The sequence below is a fragment of the Nerophis lumbriciformis genome, linkage group LG21 (genome assembly GCF_033978685.3).
Source record: "Nerophis lumbriciformis linkage group LG21, RoL_Nlum_v2.1, whole genome shotgun sequence".
NCBI classification, from domain to species: Eukaryota; Metazoa; Chordata; class Actinopteri; order Syngnathiformes; family Syngnathidae; genus Nerophis; species Nerophis lumbriciformis.
Window position 1 is genome coordinate 23,639,550 of NC_084568.2, and position 17,027 is coordinate 23,656,576.

A 17,027-nucleotide genomic window follows, 5' to 3' on the forward strand; every position below is an offset into this window, starting at 1 on the left:
AGGCTAGCGAGCTGGGAGAGGAGGAAACTCCCAACGAGTTCACACGTTTCTGCTCCGTCAAAACTTCCCATAGTGACGTCAAATGTTGCATTGTTCTTTTTTTGCCATGGTGTACTGTTGTGGATGAGAATGGAGTTTTTTGCGTGGATGATGATGTTTCTTTCGTTGCCTGTGATTGAGTCGTAGTCTGAGGCGAAGTCTAGTGCTTGAGTCAGTAGGTCTTGCGTGATGGAAGGGTAAAATTCTTCGATATCAAAGGAGATAAAGTTGTGCTGTTGTTTGTCTTGGATGTTGTTGAACCATTTGATTACTGCTGCTGTATTTCTCCATTGATTGAGTGGTGTTTTGTCCTTGATTTTTGTGTTGACTCTGTCCAGGATTATTTTGCTGATTTTTCCTATTTCAGATTTAGTTGGGTTTATTACACTAGACTTCGCCTCAGACTACGACTCAATCACAGGCAACGGAAGAAACATCATCATCCACGCAAAAAACTCCATTCTCATCCACAACAGTACATCATGGCAAAAAAAGAACAATGCAACATTTGACGTCACTATGGGAAGTTTTGACGGAGCAGAAACGTGTGAACTCGTTGGGAGTTTCCTCCTCTCCCAGCTCGCTAGCCTCAATCTGAACCTTGGTATTTACCGTGATGACGGACTGGCAGTGTGTCGCGCCTCGCCAAGGAGCAGCGAGAATACCAAGAAGCGCATATGCCAAATTTTCAAAGAGAACGGCCTACGGATCACGATTGAAGCCAACATGCAAACCGTCAACTCCCTTGACGTCACTTTCAACCTGAGAAATAACAGCTACCAACCATTCACGAAACCCAACACAACACTCCAATACGTGCACCATGACAGCAACCACCCACCCACCACCACGAAAAGAATACCTACCGGAATTAATAAAAGGCTATCGATGCTGTCATCTAGCAAAGCTGAATTTGACCAAGCAACCCCCCCGTACCAAAAAGCCCTTGATGAAAGCGGATACAATTTCACCCTCACCTATGAACCCACGCCAGGAAACCAGCCAAAAAAGAACAGAAAACGAAACGACATCATCTGGTACAACCCCCCATACAGCAAAAACGTCTCAACTAACATTGGACACAAATTCCTCAATCTGATTGACAAACACTTTCCCAAAGACAACACCCTAAGAAAAGTATTCAACAAGAACAACATTAAATTGAGCTACAGCTGTATGAACAATATACGACAAATCATCTCAAACCACAACAAAACAATTGCAAATGAGCCGTCGGCCAGCGCAGCGAAATTGTAACAGCATGCCGCCACAGACGGAAACACCTCCTAGGTAACACATGAGCCAATCACCACGCCCCTACGCCAGCCTGTACCCACCCACTCTGTGCCCTATATAAACCATGGTATGTGAATGCTCCCATTAAAATCTCCTGATGATTGAGGGTACCCCCCCTCATGAAACAGGCCTGTAGAGATGAAATAGTCTTGTGATTTTTTTCCCACACATACATATATATATATATATATATATATATATATATATATATATATATATATATATATATATATATATATATATATATATGTGGTTTGTCCGTCATACAGTGCTCAATACCGGGGTAGAGCGGAATATATGTTAGGTCAGGAAAAAAAACAATCATCCCTACAAGCCTGTTTCGCATTTTTTGCTGTGGATTTTATAACATCAGGGAAACCTGCGAAACAGGCTTGTAGGGATGATATAGCCTCTTGTGTTTTTTTCCTGACCTATCATATAGATATTGATATAGATAAAGATAAAGATATATATATATATATATATATATATATACATACGTACACACACATATATAAACAATTAACCCCCCCCCCACCCGCCGATCTCCAAGGGACAACCCAGGCGATGACGCAGGGGTGTCCAAAGTGTGGCCTGGGGACCATTTTCGGCCCACAGCTCGAGTTGTGTTGGCGCGCAGCATATTGTCCACAGAAAGTAATACTTAAGTGTGAAAAAAAATACAAACCGTAATGAGAACTGATGTGAGTGCAAATTTTTTACACTAACAATTTGGGAAAATAGCCAGTAAATTAGGTGAATTTTTTTGTAGAAAATAATGTTTTTTTTTCTCATCTAAAAACAAGGGAAAACACCTATAAAATACTGGGAATTTTTCTAGAACTTAACTTACATTTTCTGAAAAATAGGCAACATTTTCAGACATAAGGTGAAATATCTATACTATATGGGGCTTTTTTTTTTTTTACAAAAAATAAGGGGATTTTGGGGGAAAATAAGCAAAATCTTCCAGACAATAAGGGCGAATATCCAGAAAACAAGGGAAAGTTTCCACAAAATAATAAGGGAAAACAGCCAGAAGATAATATTTTCTCCAGAAAATAAATAATAATTTCTCTCAGTGATTTAGCTACATTTTCCAGATGATAAAGAAAAATAAGGTACATTTTGCAAGAAACTAAACAAAATGTTCAAGATAATAAGGGAACATATCAAGAAAATAAGAGATTTTCCCCCCAGAAAATAATGGACATTTCTAGACAATAAAGGCTTTTTCTTGAAAATAAGCATACGTTTTCAGACTTAAATTGGAAATATCCGTAATATATGGGGCATTTTTACGAAAAATATAGGATTTCTTGGGGGAAATAAGCAAAATATTCCAGGCATAAGTGGAATTATCCAAAAACTAAGGGACATTTTGACAGAAAAGAACGTGATTTTAGGGGGAAAATAATAAGGGAACATATCAAGAAAATAGGAGATTTTCCCCCGAGAAAATAATGGAAATTTCCAGACAATGAAGGACATTCTCTGGAAAATAAGCATACTTTTTCGGACATAAAGGGGAACTATCCATAAAGTATGGGGCATTTTTACAGAAAATAAGTTTAATTTTATGGAAAATCTTCCAGATAAAAGTGGAATTATCCAGAAAGTAAGTGACATATTTACAGAATTTTTTTTTTTTTTTTTGTGTGTGTGTAAAATAAGCAAAAAGCAAACAATAAATGAAATAGCCAGAAAGCAACTGGCAGTATCCACAAAATTAACACAATTTAAAATGATAAGGGAAAATAGCCAGAAAATACAGGAATTTTTCTAGAACATAAGATACCTTTTCTGAAAAATAGACATTTTCCAGACATAAGGGGAAATATCCAGAAACTACGGGACATTTTTCCAAAAAATAAGGGGATTTTTTGGGGGGGAAATAAGCAAAATATTCCAGACAAAAGTAGAAATATCCAGAAACTAAGGGACATTTTTTTACAGAAAATAAAGTGATTTTTGGGGAAAATAACCAAAATCTTCCAGACAATAAGGGCAAGTATCCACACAAGGGAAAGTTTCCACAAAATAATAAGGGAAAACAGCAAGAAAATAATATTTTCTCCAAAAAAGAAGTAAAAATTCCTCTAAGTAATTTAGCTACACTTTCTAGACGATAAAGGAAAATAAGGTACATTTTTCCAGAAAATAAATACAATGTTCAAGATAATAAGGGAACATATCAAGAAAATAGGAGATTTCCCTCCCCCCAGGAAATTTCCAGACAATAAAGGACATTTTCTGGAAAATAAGCATACTTTGTTGGACATAAAGGGGAAATATCCATAAAATACGTGGCATTTTTACAGAAAACAAAAAGTTTAATTTTATAGAAAAGACAAAGGTGGAATTATCCAGAAAATAATGTGATTTTTTTTTGGTAAAATAAGTAAAAAAACAAACAATAAAGGAAATAGCCAGAAAGCAACGCGCAGTTTCCACAAAATAAACACCATTTAAAATGATAAGGGAAAACAGACGGAAAATAAGAAGTTTTTTTTTCCAGAAAATTTTAGAATATTTTCCAGACAAGAAAGGAAAATAAGCAAAATGTTCCAGATAATAAGGAAAAATATCAGGAAAATAAAAAAAATGTGTTCTCTTTGGAAAATAAGGGATATCCTCAGAAAATAAGGGATTTTTTACCCCCAAATATTAGAGAATATGTTCCAGACAAGAAAGGAAAATAAGCAAAATATCCCAGATAATACGGAAAAATATCAGGAAAATAAGAAAACTATTTCTCTTTAGAAAATAACGGAAATCCCCAGAAAATAAGGGATTTTTTTCCAGAAAAAATTAAAATTTTCCAGAAAATAATGTTTATTTTGGTTTTCTCAAACACTTTTCACACAGACCTGTTACTTAAATTACACGCTTATATTTTCAAATAAAAAAATAAATACATCTTTGAAAAGTAGGAATTGTTTTGGGGATCGTGATGTTCATCGCCCTTCGGAATGACTCTTACATTTTTTTTAAAGCAGGCTGGAGGACTCCGACAAAGTGCACACAAACAACTGGAGTTTAGGCCACAATGTTTATTCAGTAGTGTTGTTTCAACTTATAGGTACAATACTGTCAGCTTTTGCAAGACTAAAAAAAATGTTACCATTACAGTCATCCACGCACACTGAATGCCAGTCGACCCCTAACACGCACTCACTGTGAGCACAGTCTCTTTTTGTTTTTTCTTTTTTTTTCCAAATGGTAGGCACTTTGTAGGTTTAAAACATTAGTGAATATACATTTATATATATATATATATATACTGTATTTATATATATTTTCATGTACTAATAAGCAACTGGACAGAACAGAAAAAAAGATGGGGTGGTAGGAATACTGTGAGTCTTTGGGTTTATCGACATAGTTCATGAGGACAGTACCTATAGGACAAGAAATGAGGACGTTGAAAAGAAAGGGAAACACGTCGGATGACAGAACAGGAAAAAAAAACTTAAGGAGAGTTCGAGGGAGCCACGCGAAACGAGTGCTTTACATTTCTTAACCGATTTCTTAATCCTCCTTGCTTAAGTTAGTCAGCTGTACGGCGAGCTAAGTTATCAATTGTACCCCTCAGTCATACATTTTGGTACTTGACACATGCTAAATGTTAGCATGCTAACATTAGCGTATTTTGCATCCGTACACCAGAGTCCTATAGCTTGGTACTTGACACATGCTAACTGTTAGCATGCTAGCAATAGCATATTTTGCATCTGTACACCAGAGTCCTATAACTTGGTACTTGACACATGCTAACTGTTAGCATGCTAACGTTAGCGTATTTTGCATCCGTACACCAGAGTCCTATAACTTGGTACTTGACACATGCTAACTGTTAGCAGGCTAACATTAGCATATTTTGCATCCGTACACCGGAGTCCTATAGCTTGGTACTTGACACATGCTAACTGTTTGCATGCTAACATTAGCATATTTTGCATCCGTACACCAGAGCCCTATAGCTTGGTACTTGGCACATGCTAACTGTTAGCATGCTAGCATTAGCATATTTTGCATCCGTACACCAGAGTCCTATAGCTTGGTACTTGACACATGCTAACGGTTAGCATGCTAACATTAGCATATTTTGCATCCATACACCAGAGTCCTATAGCTTGGTGCTTGGCACATGCTAACTGTTAGCATGCTAGCATTAGCATATTTTGCATCCGTACACCAGAGTCTTATAGCTTGGTACTTGACACATGCTAACTGTTAGCATGCTAACAGTAGCGACCACAGAGTTTAAATTTTTGTTACTTGATACAAAGCTAACTTTGTTGGCCAATTATTTAGCCTTACACCAAGGGTCGTATAGTTTAGTACTTGACACATGCTAACTGTTAACATGCTAAAATTAGCGTGATAACCTTTTTCACTAGTTTTGCAGCCATACACACCTTATACTCATAACCTGGTGCTTGACACGTGCTAACTGTTAGCATGCAAACATAAACATGCTCATTTTTTTTTTTTTTTAGCCGTACGCCACAAAGTCATACAACTTTATGCTTGACACACGCTAACGTATTTAGCCATATAACTTGGTACCCCATACGTGCTAAAATTAGCGGGGTAAACTTTTTCAATAATTTTGCAGCCGGAGTCATATGACATAGCTAATTTTTCCAGCAGTACGCCACAAAGTCATACAACTTTGTACTTGACACATGCCAACTATTTTAGCCAACTTAACAGCCGTACATATGACTTGGCACTTGACACAAGCTAACCGTTAGCATGCTAACTATTAGTATGCTAACACTAATGTGCTAAACATTTTTTTTAGCTAATTTGGCAACCGTACACTACGGAATCATGCAACTTGGTACTTGACACATGCTAAGTGTTAGTATGCTAACGCTTTTTCGCTAATTTTGCAGCCAAACACCTCAGTACCGTATTTTTCGGACTATAAGTCGCAGTTTTTTTCATAGTTTGGCCGGGGGTGCGACTTATACTCAGGAGCAACTTATGTGTGAAATTATTAACACATTAGCGTAAAATATCAAATAATATTATTTAGCTCATTCACGTAAGAGACTAGACGTATAAGATTTCATGGGATTTAGCGATTAGGAGTGACAGATTGTTTGGTAAACGTATAGCATGTTCTATATGTTATAGTTATTTGAATGACTCTTACCATAATATGTTACGTTAACATAGCAGGCACGTTCTCAGTTGGTTATTTATGCCTCATATAACGTACACTTATTCAGCCTGTTGTTCACTATTCTTTATTTATTTGAAATTGCCTTTCAAATGTCTATTCTTGGTGTTGGGTTTTATCAAATACATTTCCCCAAAAAATGCGACTTATACTCCAGTGCGACTTATATATGTTTTTTTCCTTCTTTATTATGCATTTTCGACCGGTGCGACTTATACCCCGGTGCGACTTATACTCCGAAAAATACGCTACTTGACACATGCTAAGTGTTAGTATGCTAACACTTTTTCCCTAATTGTGCAGCCATACACCTCAGTATCATAACTTGGTACTTGACACATGCTAAGTGTTAGTATGCAAACACTTTTTCGCTAATTTTGCAGCCATACACCTCAGTATCATAACTTGGTACTTGACACATGCTAAGTGTTAGTATGCTAACGCTTTTTCGCTAATTTTTCAGCCATACACCTCAGTATCAGAACTTGGTACTTGACACATGCTAATTGTTAGTATGCTAACACTATTTCGCTAATTTTTTAGCCATACACCTCAGTATCCTATAACTTGGTACTTGACACATGCTAAGTGTTAGTATGCTAAGACTTTTTCCGCTAATTTTGCAGCCATACACCTCAGTATCATATCATTTGGTACTTGACACATGTTAAGTGTTAGTATGCTAACGCTTTTTCGCTAATTTTTCAGCCATACACCTCAGTATCATATAATTTGGTACTTTACACATGCTAAGTGTTAGTATGCTAACACTTTTTCCGCTAATTTTGCAGCCATACACCTCAGTATCAGAACTTGGTACTTGACACATGCTAAGTGTGAGTATGCTAACGCTATTTCGCTAATTTTTCAGCGATACACCTCAGTATCATATAATTTGGTACTTGACACATGCTAAGTGTTAGTATGCTAACACTTTTCCCGCTAATTTAGCAACCATACACCTCAGTATCCTATAACTTGGTACTTGACACATGCTAAGTGTTAGTATGCTAACGCTTTTTTCGCTAATTTTTCAGCCATACACCTCAGTATCCTATAACTTGGTACTTGACACATGCTAACTGTTAGCATGCTAATGTTAGCATTTCCGTTTGGCTCGCTCAGTTCATCTTTCACACGCAATTTCGAATGCAATTGCATTTTTTTAGTAACAGTATGTGGCGTGGTATAATTACAAAATCAATTTGACAGACTGATTATCGAATTAAACTTGATTTTTTTTTGTCATCATAAGTGAAGAGAAGATTTCAAAGTTAGTCAAAGAAAGCACACTATGGCATCCGTAGGGTCTCCTTTTGTTTAAGCACTGCCTGGTGGGTTTGTGTCCAGGCGATCTTAGGGCCCAAAACATCAACAAGGGGGGAATAAAAGCCGGAAGCGGGGCAGGCCATTGACATCTTTACTGGCCACGCTCCAATCTGACTGCAAAAGAAGGTGGGCGAGGGTAAACAGAGAAGGGACAAGAGGCCCGGGAAGGGTAAAAAAAAAAAGGATGGTAGTTTGGCGAGAGTGCAGTCCGTAAACACATTGAAGGGGTTTATGGGAGCCCAAATCATGAAAAAGAACGAAACTCGGAGCCCTGGCACACTTATTCCTCCGTCTTTTAAGCGCAAAAATTCTTGGGTGTGAAGATAAAACTCCGTCAAAGAAAAAGACTGAAAACAAAAGTTACCGCATGTCTAAAAATGGATGTGAGAGCAGAAAAAGGAGGACATTTACATTGACTATTAACAGCGTTACTGTGAAGACAAAAAAAGAGCTTAATCAAAACTAGCAAGGCATTTTCCCATGTCGGCGAAAAGATAAATTAATAATACAACATTAACATCAGACATGCTAGGACATAAAAAAAAAACGAGAAAAAAAAACATGAAAGTAGGATTGATCATTCAGTTATTAGATTTGTTTTTGTTTTTACCTGCTAAATGTGACTAAACACAGAAGTCAGCTTTACAAATCTGGTTATTTTTTCCAAATCTTTCCTATAATACACGGACAGCTCTTTTAAAAAAAAACAACAAAAAAACATAAGGGGGATAAAAAGATCTTAACTATGCAAATGTTTGCCATTATGTTAATTTTTTTTGTTTCTCATGTTTTCTGTTGCTGCGGCTCAGGCGGCCTTGTAGGGTGGATGTTTTTTTTTGTTTTTTGTTTTCCGGTCTTATTAACAAGTGGGCGGGAGCTTTTAGGCGTAAAACTCCTTGGTGGGGGCCTTCTGATAGGCCGCGCCGGCGGGTTTCCTCTCGCCCAGGTCGTAGCTGCCCTCGTCCTTCTTGCGCATGCGGTAAACCAGCAGCAGGATGAGGAAGATGGCGAACAGGAATCCGATCACGCCGCCGGCAATAACAGCTAAAAAAAAAAAAAAAAAACACACGGAAAAATAATGTTAAAGGCGTCCACATTTAGCTACTGTACCTCCATTACTAGAGATGTCCGATAATTGCTTTTTTGCAGATATTCCGATATTGTCCAACTCTTAATTACCGATTCCGATATCAACCGATACCGATATATACAGTCGTGGAATTAACACATTATTATGCCCCGCTGGATGCATTAAACAATGTAACAAGGTTTTCCAAAATAAATCAACTCAAGTTATGGAAAAAATGCCAACATGGCACTGCCATATTTATTATTGAAGTCACAAAAGTGCATTATTTTTTTTTAACATGCCTCAAAACAGCAGCTTGGAATTTGGGACATGCTCTCCCTGAGAGTGTGGTGTATATTGTAGCATCCCGGAAGAGTTAGTGCTGCAAGGGGTTCTGGGTATTTGTTCTGTTGTGTTTATGTTGTGTTACGGCGCGGATGTTCTCCCGAAAAGTGTTTTTTCATTCTTGTTTGGTGGTGGGTTCACAGTGTGGCGCATATTTGTAACAGTGTTACAGTTGTTTATACGGCCACCCTCAGTGTGACCTGTATGGCTGTTGATCATTTATCACTTATGTGTGTGTAAAAGCCGCATATATTATGTGACTGGGCCGGCACGCTGTTTGTATGGAGGAAAAGCGGACGTGACGACAGGTTGTAGAGGACGCTAAAGGCAGTGCCTTTAAGGCACGCCCCCAATACTGTTGTCCGGGTGGAAATCGGGAGAAATTCGGGAGTTTGGTTGCCCCGGGAGATTTTCGGGAGGGGCACTGAAATTCGGTAGTTTCCCGGGAAAATCGGGATGGTTGGCAAGTATGCCCTTCGTCCGTGTTTTACCGGATATGTACCGCTCCGTACAGCAGCGTTTTAAAACCCCCGCCCCGCCCAACCCTGCCCACCTCAACCCCCCTATTAGGCATAATAATGTGTTAATTCCACGACTGTATATATCGGTATCGGTTGATATCGGAATCGGTAATTAAGAGTTGGACAATATTGGAATATCAAATATCGGGAAAAAAGCCAATATCGGACATCCCTAGCTTAAACCAAAAATAAACAAAAGGCAAGTGCCGCTAAGAAAAAGGCATTGAAGCTTAGGGATGGCCATGCTCAACGAAGCTAAAAACTGAACTGTAAAGTGAACAAAAGCGTAATGCTGGACGACAGCAAAGACTTACAGCGTGTGGAGCACACGGCGTCCACAAAGTACATCGGTACATGACAATCGACAACAAAATAGGAGCGCAAGACAAGAACTAAAACACGAGACACAAGGAAACACCAAAAAACTTTTGACCAGGACTGTGTGTTGGCCCTGCGATGAGGTGGCGACTTGTTCAGGGTGTACGCCGCCTTCCGCCCGAATGCAGCTGAGATAGGCTCCAGCACCCCCCGCGACCCAAAAAAAGGGACAAGCGGTAGAAAATGGATGGATGTATGTGTTAGTGATTGCTATGAAGTGAAAAAGGGGTAGGATTAAATAAGCTGTGCTTCTTCCTACTCCTTTTAAAGGCCTACTGAAACCCACTACTACCGACCACGCAGTCTGATAGTTTATATATCAATGATGAAATCTTAACATTGCAACACATGCCAATACGGCCGGGTTAGCTTACTAAAGTGCAATTTTAAATTTTGCGCGGAATATCCTGCTGAAAACGTCTCGGTATGATGACGCCTGCGCGTGACGTCACGGACTGTAGAGGACATTTTGGGACAGCATGGTGGCCAGCTATTAAGTCGTCTGTTTTCATCGCAAAATTCCACAGTATTCTGGACATCTGTGTTGGTGAATCTTTTGCAATTTGTTCAATGAACACAGCAAAGAAGAAAGCTGTAGGTGGGAAGCGGTGAATTGCGGCAGGTGTTGTGCCGGATAACGCACCCCACCGTAGAATGCACCCCCTGACTGTTGTGCCGGATAACACAGCCGGTGTTCCATTGTTTACATTCCCGGAAGATGACAGTCAAGTTTTACCATTGGCCTGTGGAGAACTCGGACAACAGAGACTCTTACCAGGAGGACTTTGAGTTGGATGCGCAGACGCGGTACCGTGAATAAGCATTCAGCTGCGGCTTCCAAACATTTGATCGCTTGCCCGTACGTGCGTGCCGCTATGTGCATGTCACGTACGTAACTTTGGGGACTCTGGGGAAATATATGTGCTGTATGAACTTTGGGGAGGTGAACGGTACTTTGGGCTGTGGGATTGAGTGTGTTGTGCAGGTGTTTGAGTTGTATTGGCGGGTTATATAGACGGGAGGGGGGAGAAGTTTGTTATGCGGGATTAATTTGTGGCATATTAAATATAAGCCTGGTTGTTTTGTGGCTAATAGAGTCTTGTGTTTATTTACTGTTTTAGTCATTCCCAGCTGAATATCAGGTCCCACCCGCCTCTCACAGCATCTTCCCTATCTGAATCGCTCCCACTGCCCTCTAGTCCTTCACTCTCACTTTCCTCATCCACAAATCTTTCATCATCGCTCAAATGGGGAAATTGTCGCTTTCTCGGTCCGAATCGCTCTCGTTGCTGGTGGCCATGATTGTAAACAATGTGCAGATGTGAGGAGCTCCACAACCTGTGACGTCACGCTACTCGTCTGCTACTTCCGGTAAAGGCAAGGCTTTTTTATCAGCGACCAAAAGTTGCGAACTTTATTGTCGACGTTCTCTACTAAATCCTTTCAGCAAAAATATGGCAATATGGCGAAATGATCAAGTATGACACATAGAATGGACCTGCTATCCCCGTTTAAATAAGAAAATCACATTTCAGTAGGCCTTTAAGGCATGTTGTAAAGAGAAATGGAAATATGTGAAGTATCAAATTGAAACTGTATACATGTTCAAAATAAACTTTTCTGTGGTGGTATTTGGTGGGAAAAAAAAAGTTTGAGAACCACTGCTCTACTTGATTCAATCGATTAATCGTTGCAGCCCTAGCCATATTGTGCAGCCCTCCGCTGTAGTTCCTTGCGCACTAACAGTTACCACAAGTCTGTGATTTTATTTCCTTATTGCACACGGTTGCGAAATAACCACTACGGGGCCAAAGAAAGTTGAACTTTGATAAAGAAGGTGAGAAACTATTGAATTCAAGAAAGAACTCCAAAGCTAGTGCCCGTGGGGCAATGTATGATGGAACTGCAATAAGCCATAAAAAAACCAAAAAAAAAACATTGCATACAGCACTGGTCTGTACTTGTGACTAATAAGAAGTGTTTTGTTTCTTCATAATCCTGTTTTAAGCATCTCTCTGTAGAATAGATCAGTTTAATGAGGTTTCAGTGTGCTTATTAATGTGCATTTAATGTGGTGGTGGAAGAAAACAACAACTCATACTTATATTAAAGCCGTTTTAGTACAAAGTCGCCTATTTGGGCTAACTGTGAATAGAATCCACCCAGACCTCATTAAGGAACTCCCAACTCTGACCATGACTTATATTCCGAACCGGCCGCCACGGTCTTGTTTCACAAGATCCTATGCTGTGTCCTAATTTGTTGCACGTCTGCACTCTGCTCTTCTTTCCTCATATCGACTGACCAATCGGTGAAGAGTGCTCGCCTGCCGGGTGTCAGGGGGAAAGTAACGCAGTGCAAAGCGTGGTGTGTTTTAAAGAAGTGCATGAAGAGTAATTGTTGTAATTATGCACGGGCGATATGGGCTAAAATCAATATATTGCCGCCTTGGATGATAATGGTATACAGTACAGGCCAAAAGTTTGGACACGCCTTCTCATTCAATGCGTTTTCTTTATTGTCATGACTATTTAATAATAATAATAATAACTGGGATTTATATAGCGCTTTTCTAAGTACCCAAAGTCGCTTTACATGTAGAACCCATCAATCATTCACACCTGGTGGTGGTAAGCTACTTTCATAGCCACAGCTGCCCTGGGGTAGACTGACGGAAGCGTGGCTGCAATTTGCGCCAACGGCCTCTCCGACCACCACCTATCATTCATCATTCAATTCACCGGTGTGAGTGGCACCGGGGGCAAAGGGTGAAGTGTCCCGCCCAAGGACACAACGGCAGCGTTTTTTTTTTTTTTTTTTGAGATGGTAAGAGGCGGGGAGCGAACCTGCAACCCTCAGGTTTCTGGCACGGTTGCTCTACCCACTACGCCATGCCGCCCACATTGTAGATTGTCACTGAAGGCATCAAAACTATGAATGAACACATGTGGAGTTACAGTCGTGGTCAAAAGTGTACATACACTTGTAAAGAACATAATATCATGGCTGTCTTGAGCAATGTTCCCTCTAATTTTTCATGTGTGTGAGCAAACGCACAAACACCCTGAGCATTCAGTGGAATACAGACGTGCACACTGTGGCCATACCAGCAGCACATTTGTCTCAAACCTGACATAACAATTTAAATGTCTTATTATTATAATCAAGTGACTAGTCAATTTCAAGAGATTATTTTCTAATATATGTGATTTGGCCCACTTAGATATTGTTGTTGTTTTTTTCAGCTATGCACTACAGTATTTTATGCCTGGGTGGGGGTCCTGCTTTGGAAAGATTGTGTACCCCTTTCAGAGATCACATTTAGTTCCCCATAAAACTTCACATGTTGCATGAGATGAAGTGTTTATTAACTTTCTGTCCGTAAAATAAATATTTTTATTAGCAATTATGTACCGTATTTTTCGGACTATAAGTCGCAGTTTTTTTCATAGTTTGGCCGGGCTTCAGTGCGACTTATATATGTTTTTTTCCTTCTTTATTATGCATTTTCGGCAGGTGCGACTTATACTCCGGTGCGACTTATACTTCGAAAAATACGGTATTCCTGTAACATCATTTCATGATTAATATCCAAAAAATAACATTCTTAACAAATGACAGTAGAATAAGCACACTGATGAGGAGTCATAGTAAAACGACCTGAAATTTACACTTTACGTGTAGTGTTGGAGTTGTCCAACTTTTTGTGTGGCCATAAACGCACCAGTGGCTAATTGCCATAGTGTATGTGTTGGTGCAGGTGAGAGAGAGAGCAAGCGGCTGCTATTGATATAACAGATGACAAAGAGTTGCTTTTGGCTTGGTTTGTACGGTAGACGACGACCAGTTTGGCTAGATAAAAGTATTTCACACATTGTTTTGGTGTGGTTATGGCCGACAAACAATTTCGCTAAATAAAGGGACCGATGGAATTCCTGTGCTCCTTTAAGTGTCTCCACAGACGTTACAATAATTTAACAGTGTTGACAAACATTGTTTTTATCTGTTGTGGCCGCTTTTCGTCACCTGTTACTCACAGTTGCATTGCAAAATCATACAAAACAAACTATTTGTTTATTTTGTTTATGGTGGGATTTGATTTTTTGCGCATAAATTTGCTGTGCGCAGAGGACGCGTGGTCTTGAGTTTCCAATAATTTCTACAACTCTTATTTTCTTGTGATAGAGTGATTGGAGCACATACTTGTTGGTCACAAAAAACATTGATGAAGTTTGGTTCTTTTATGAATTTATTATGGGTCTCCTGAAAATGTGAGCAAATCTGCTGGGTCAAAAGTATACATACAGCAATGTTAATATTTGGTTACATGTCCCTTGGCAAGTTTCACTGCAATAAGGCGTTTTTGGTAGCCATCCACAAGCTTCTGGTTGAATTTTTGATTACTCCTCTTGACAAAATTGGTGCAGTTCAGCTAAATATGTTGGTTTTCTGACATGAACTTGTTTCTTCAGCATTGTCTACACGTTTAAGTCAGGACTTTGGGAAGGCCATTCTAAAACCTTAATTCTAGCCTGATTTAGCCATTCCCTTACCACTTTTGACGTGTATTTGGGGTCATTGTCCTGTTGGAACACCAAACTGCGCCCAAGACCCAACCTCCGGGCTGATGATTTTAGGTTGTCCTGAAGAATTTGGAAGTAATCCTCCTTTTTCATTGTCCCATTTACTCTCTGTAAGCACCAAAACAGGCCCAGAGCATAATACTACCACTACCATGCTTGACAGTAGGAATGGTGTTCCTGGGATTAAATGCTCACCTTTTCTCCTCCAAACATATTTCTGGGTATTGTGGCCAAACAGCTCAAATTTTGTTTCATCTGACATCACATGGACAAAGATAAGACCTCCTGTAGGAAAGTTATGTGGTCAGATGAAACAAAAATTGAGCTGTTTGGCCACAATACCAATCACTTTATCACAAAAAAATAAGAGTTGTAGAAATCATTGGAAACTCAAGACAGCCATGACATTATGTTCTTTACAAGTGTATGTAAACTTTTGACCACGATTGTACGTACCGTATTTTTCGGACTATAAGTCACTGTTTTTTTCATAGTTTGGCCGGGGGTGCGACTTATACTCAGGAGCGACTTATGTGTGAAATTATTAACACATTACCGTAAAATATCAAATAATATTATTTTTTATATTTATTTTCTCATTCACGCAAGAGACTAGACGTATAAGATTTCATGGGATTTAGCGATTAGGAGTGACAGATTGTTTGGTAAACGTATAGCATGTTCTATATGTTATAGTTATTTGAATGACTCTTACCATAATATGTTACGTTAACATACCAGGCACGTTCTCAGTTGGTTATTTATGCCTCATATAACGTACACTTATTCAGCCTGTTGTTCACTATTCTTTATTTATTTTAAATTGCCTTTCAAATGTCTATTCTTGGTGTTGGGTTTTATCAAATAAATTTCCCCCAAAAAATGCGGCTTATACTCCAGTGCGACTTATATATGTTTTTTTCCTTCTTTATTATGCTTTTTCGGCAGGTGCGACTTATACTCCGGTGCGACTTATACTCCGAAAAATACAATACTTAACAAAAAAAGGTGAAATAACGAAGTGTATTTCTGGTCTTGTCACATTCTACCGGGCAGAAGGGCGACACGGCAGTGCGGCTGGATCAAAAGAGACGTCGGAGACGCTTTGCCGAACAAAAAGTTGCTTGATTACAAGCGAGCGTCATTATTCAGGACTACAGTACCCGGAGGAGGTTAAGTCGGAAAAAAATGAGCCACTCCTAACCTGGAGAGGCCGAAGCACAGTCTTATATTCCTTCTTCCTGCGTCTGGGTGTGTGTTCATTCAGAAGAACACGACATGACTATGTAAGGAGATGTTCATGTGAAAGTGTCTTCAAAACAACTCATTTAAGTCATAACTTAAATGTTGGCTTTGAGCTAGACAGGTAGTCTTTTCTCAAAGATAGGGTTTTCACTTTTGCATTCCAAAGTCCCAAATAGAGCCTCTTTTCCTACGAGAAGTGATCCAATCCACCTGCGAATGTCAAACTGAAGGGCCTTATCTTATTATGTGCTCAAACTGAAATACCACTATTTAATTAAACTTGGTGGTTCGCCTTCTCCAAGTTAGATATAAATCTTCACCATAAGCAAAACATGATATGAGTTAATTACAAACCCCGTTTCCATATGAGTTGGGAAATTGTGTTAGATGTAAATATAAACGGAATACAAAGTACAAAGACAACATATTTGATGTTCAAACTGATCAACTTTTTTTTTTGCAAATAATCATTAACTTTAGAATGTGATGCCAGCAACACGTGACAAAGAAGTTGGGAAAGGTGGCAATAAATACTGATAAAGTTGAGGAATGCTCATCAAACACTTATTTAGAACATCCCACAGGTGAACAGGCAAATTGGGAACAGGTGGGTGCCATGATTGGGTATAAAAGTAGATTCCATGAAATGCTCAGTCGTTCACAAACAAGGATAGGCGAGGGTCACCACTTTGTCAACAAATGCGTGAGCAAATTGTTGAACAGTTTAAGAAAAACCTTTCTCAACCAGCTATTGCAAGGAATTTAGGGATTTCACCATCTACGGTCTGTAATATCATCAAAGGGTTCAGAGAATCTGGAGAAATCACTGCACATAAGCAGCTAAGCCCGTGACCTTCCATCCCTCAGGCTGTACTGCATCAACAAGCGACATCAGTGTGTAAAGGATGTCACCACATGGGCTCAGGAACACTTCAGAAACCCACTGTCAGTAACTACATTGGTCGCTACATCTGTAAGTGCAAATTAAAACTCTCCTATGCAAGGCGAAAACCGTTTATCAACAACAC

The 17,027-nt window shown here is 39.3% G+C and overlaps 1 protein-coding gene across 1 annotated transcript in view; it reads right to left on the bottom strand.

The window, feature by feature from the left end:
* Positions 1–4,373: 4,373 nt before the first annotated feature.
* Positions 4,374–17,027, bottom strand: part of sdc2 (syndecan 2) — a 133,724-nt gene continuing 121,070 nt past the window's right edge. Inside the window, exon 5 of the mRNA XM_061982605.1 lies at positions 4,374–8,902. Within this exon, the coding sequence (XP_061838589.1) occupies positions 8,739–8,902 (164 nt within the window). The 3' untranslated portion in view covers positions 4,374–8,738. The remainder of the gene's footprint in view (positions 8,903–17,027) is intronic.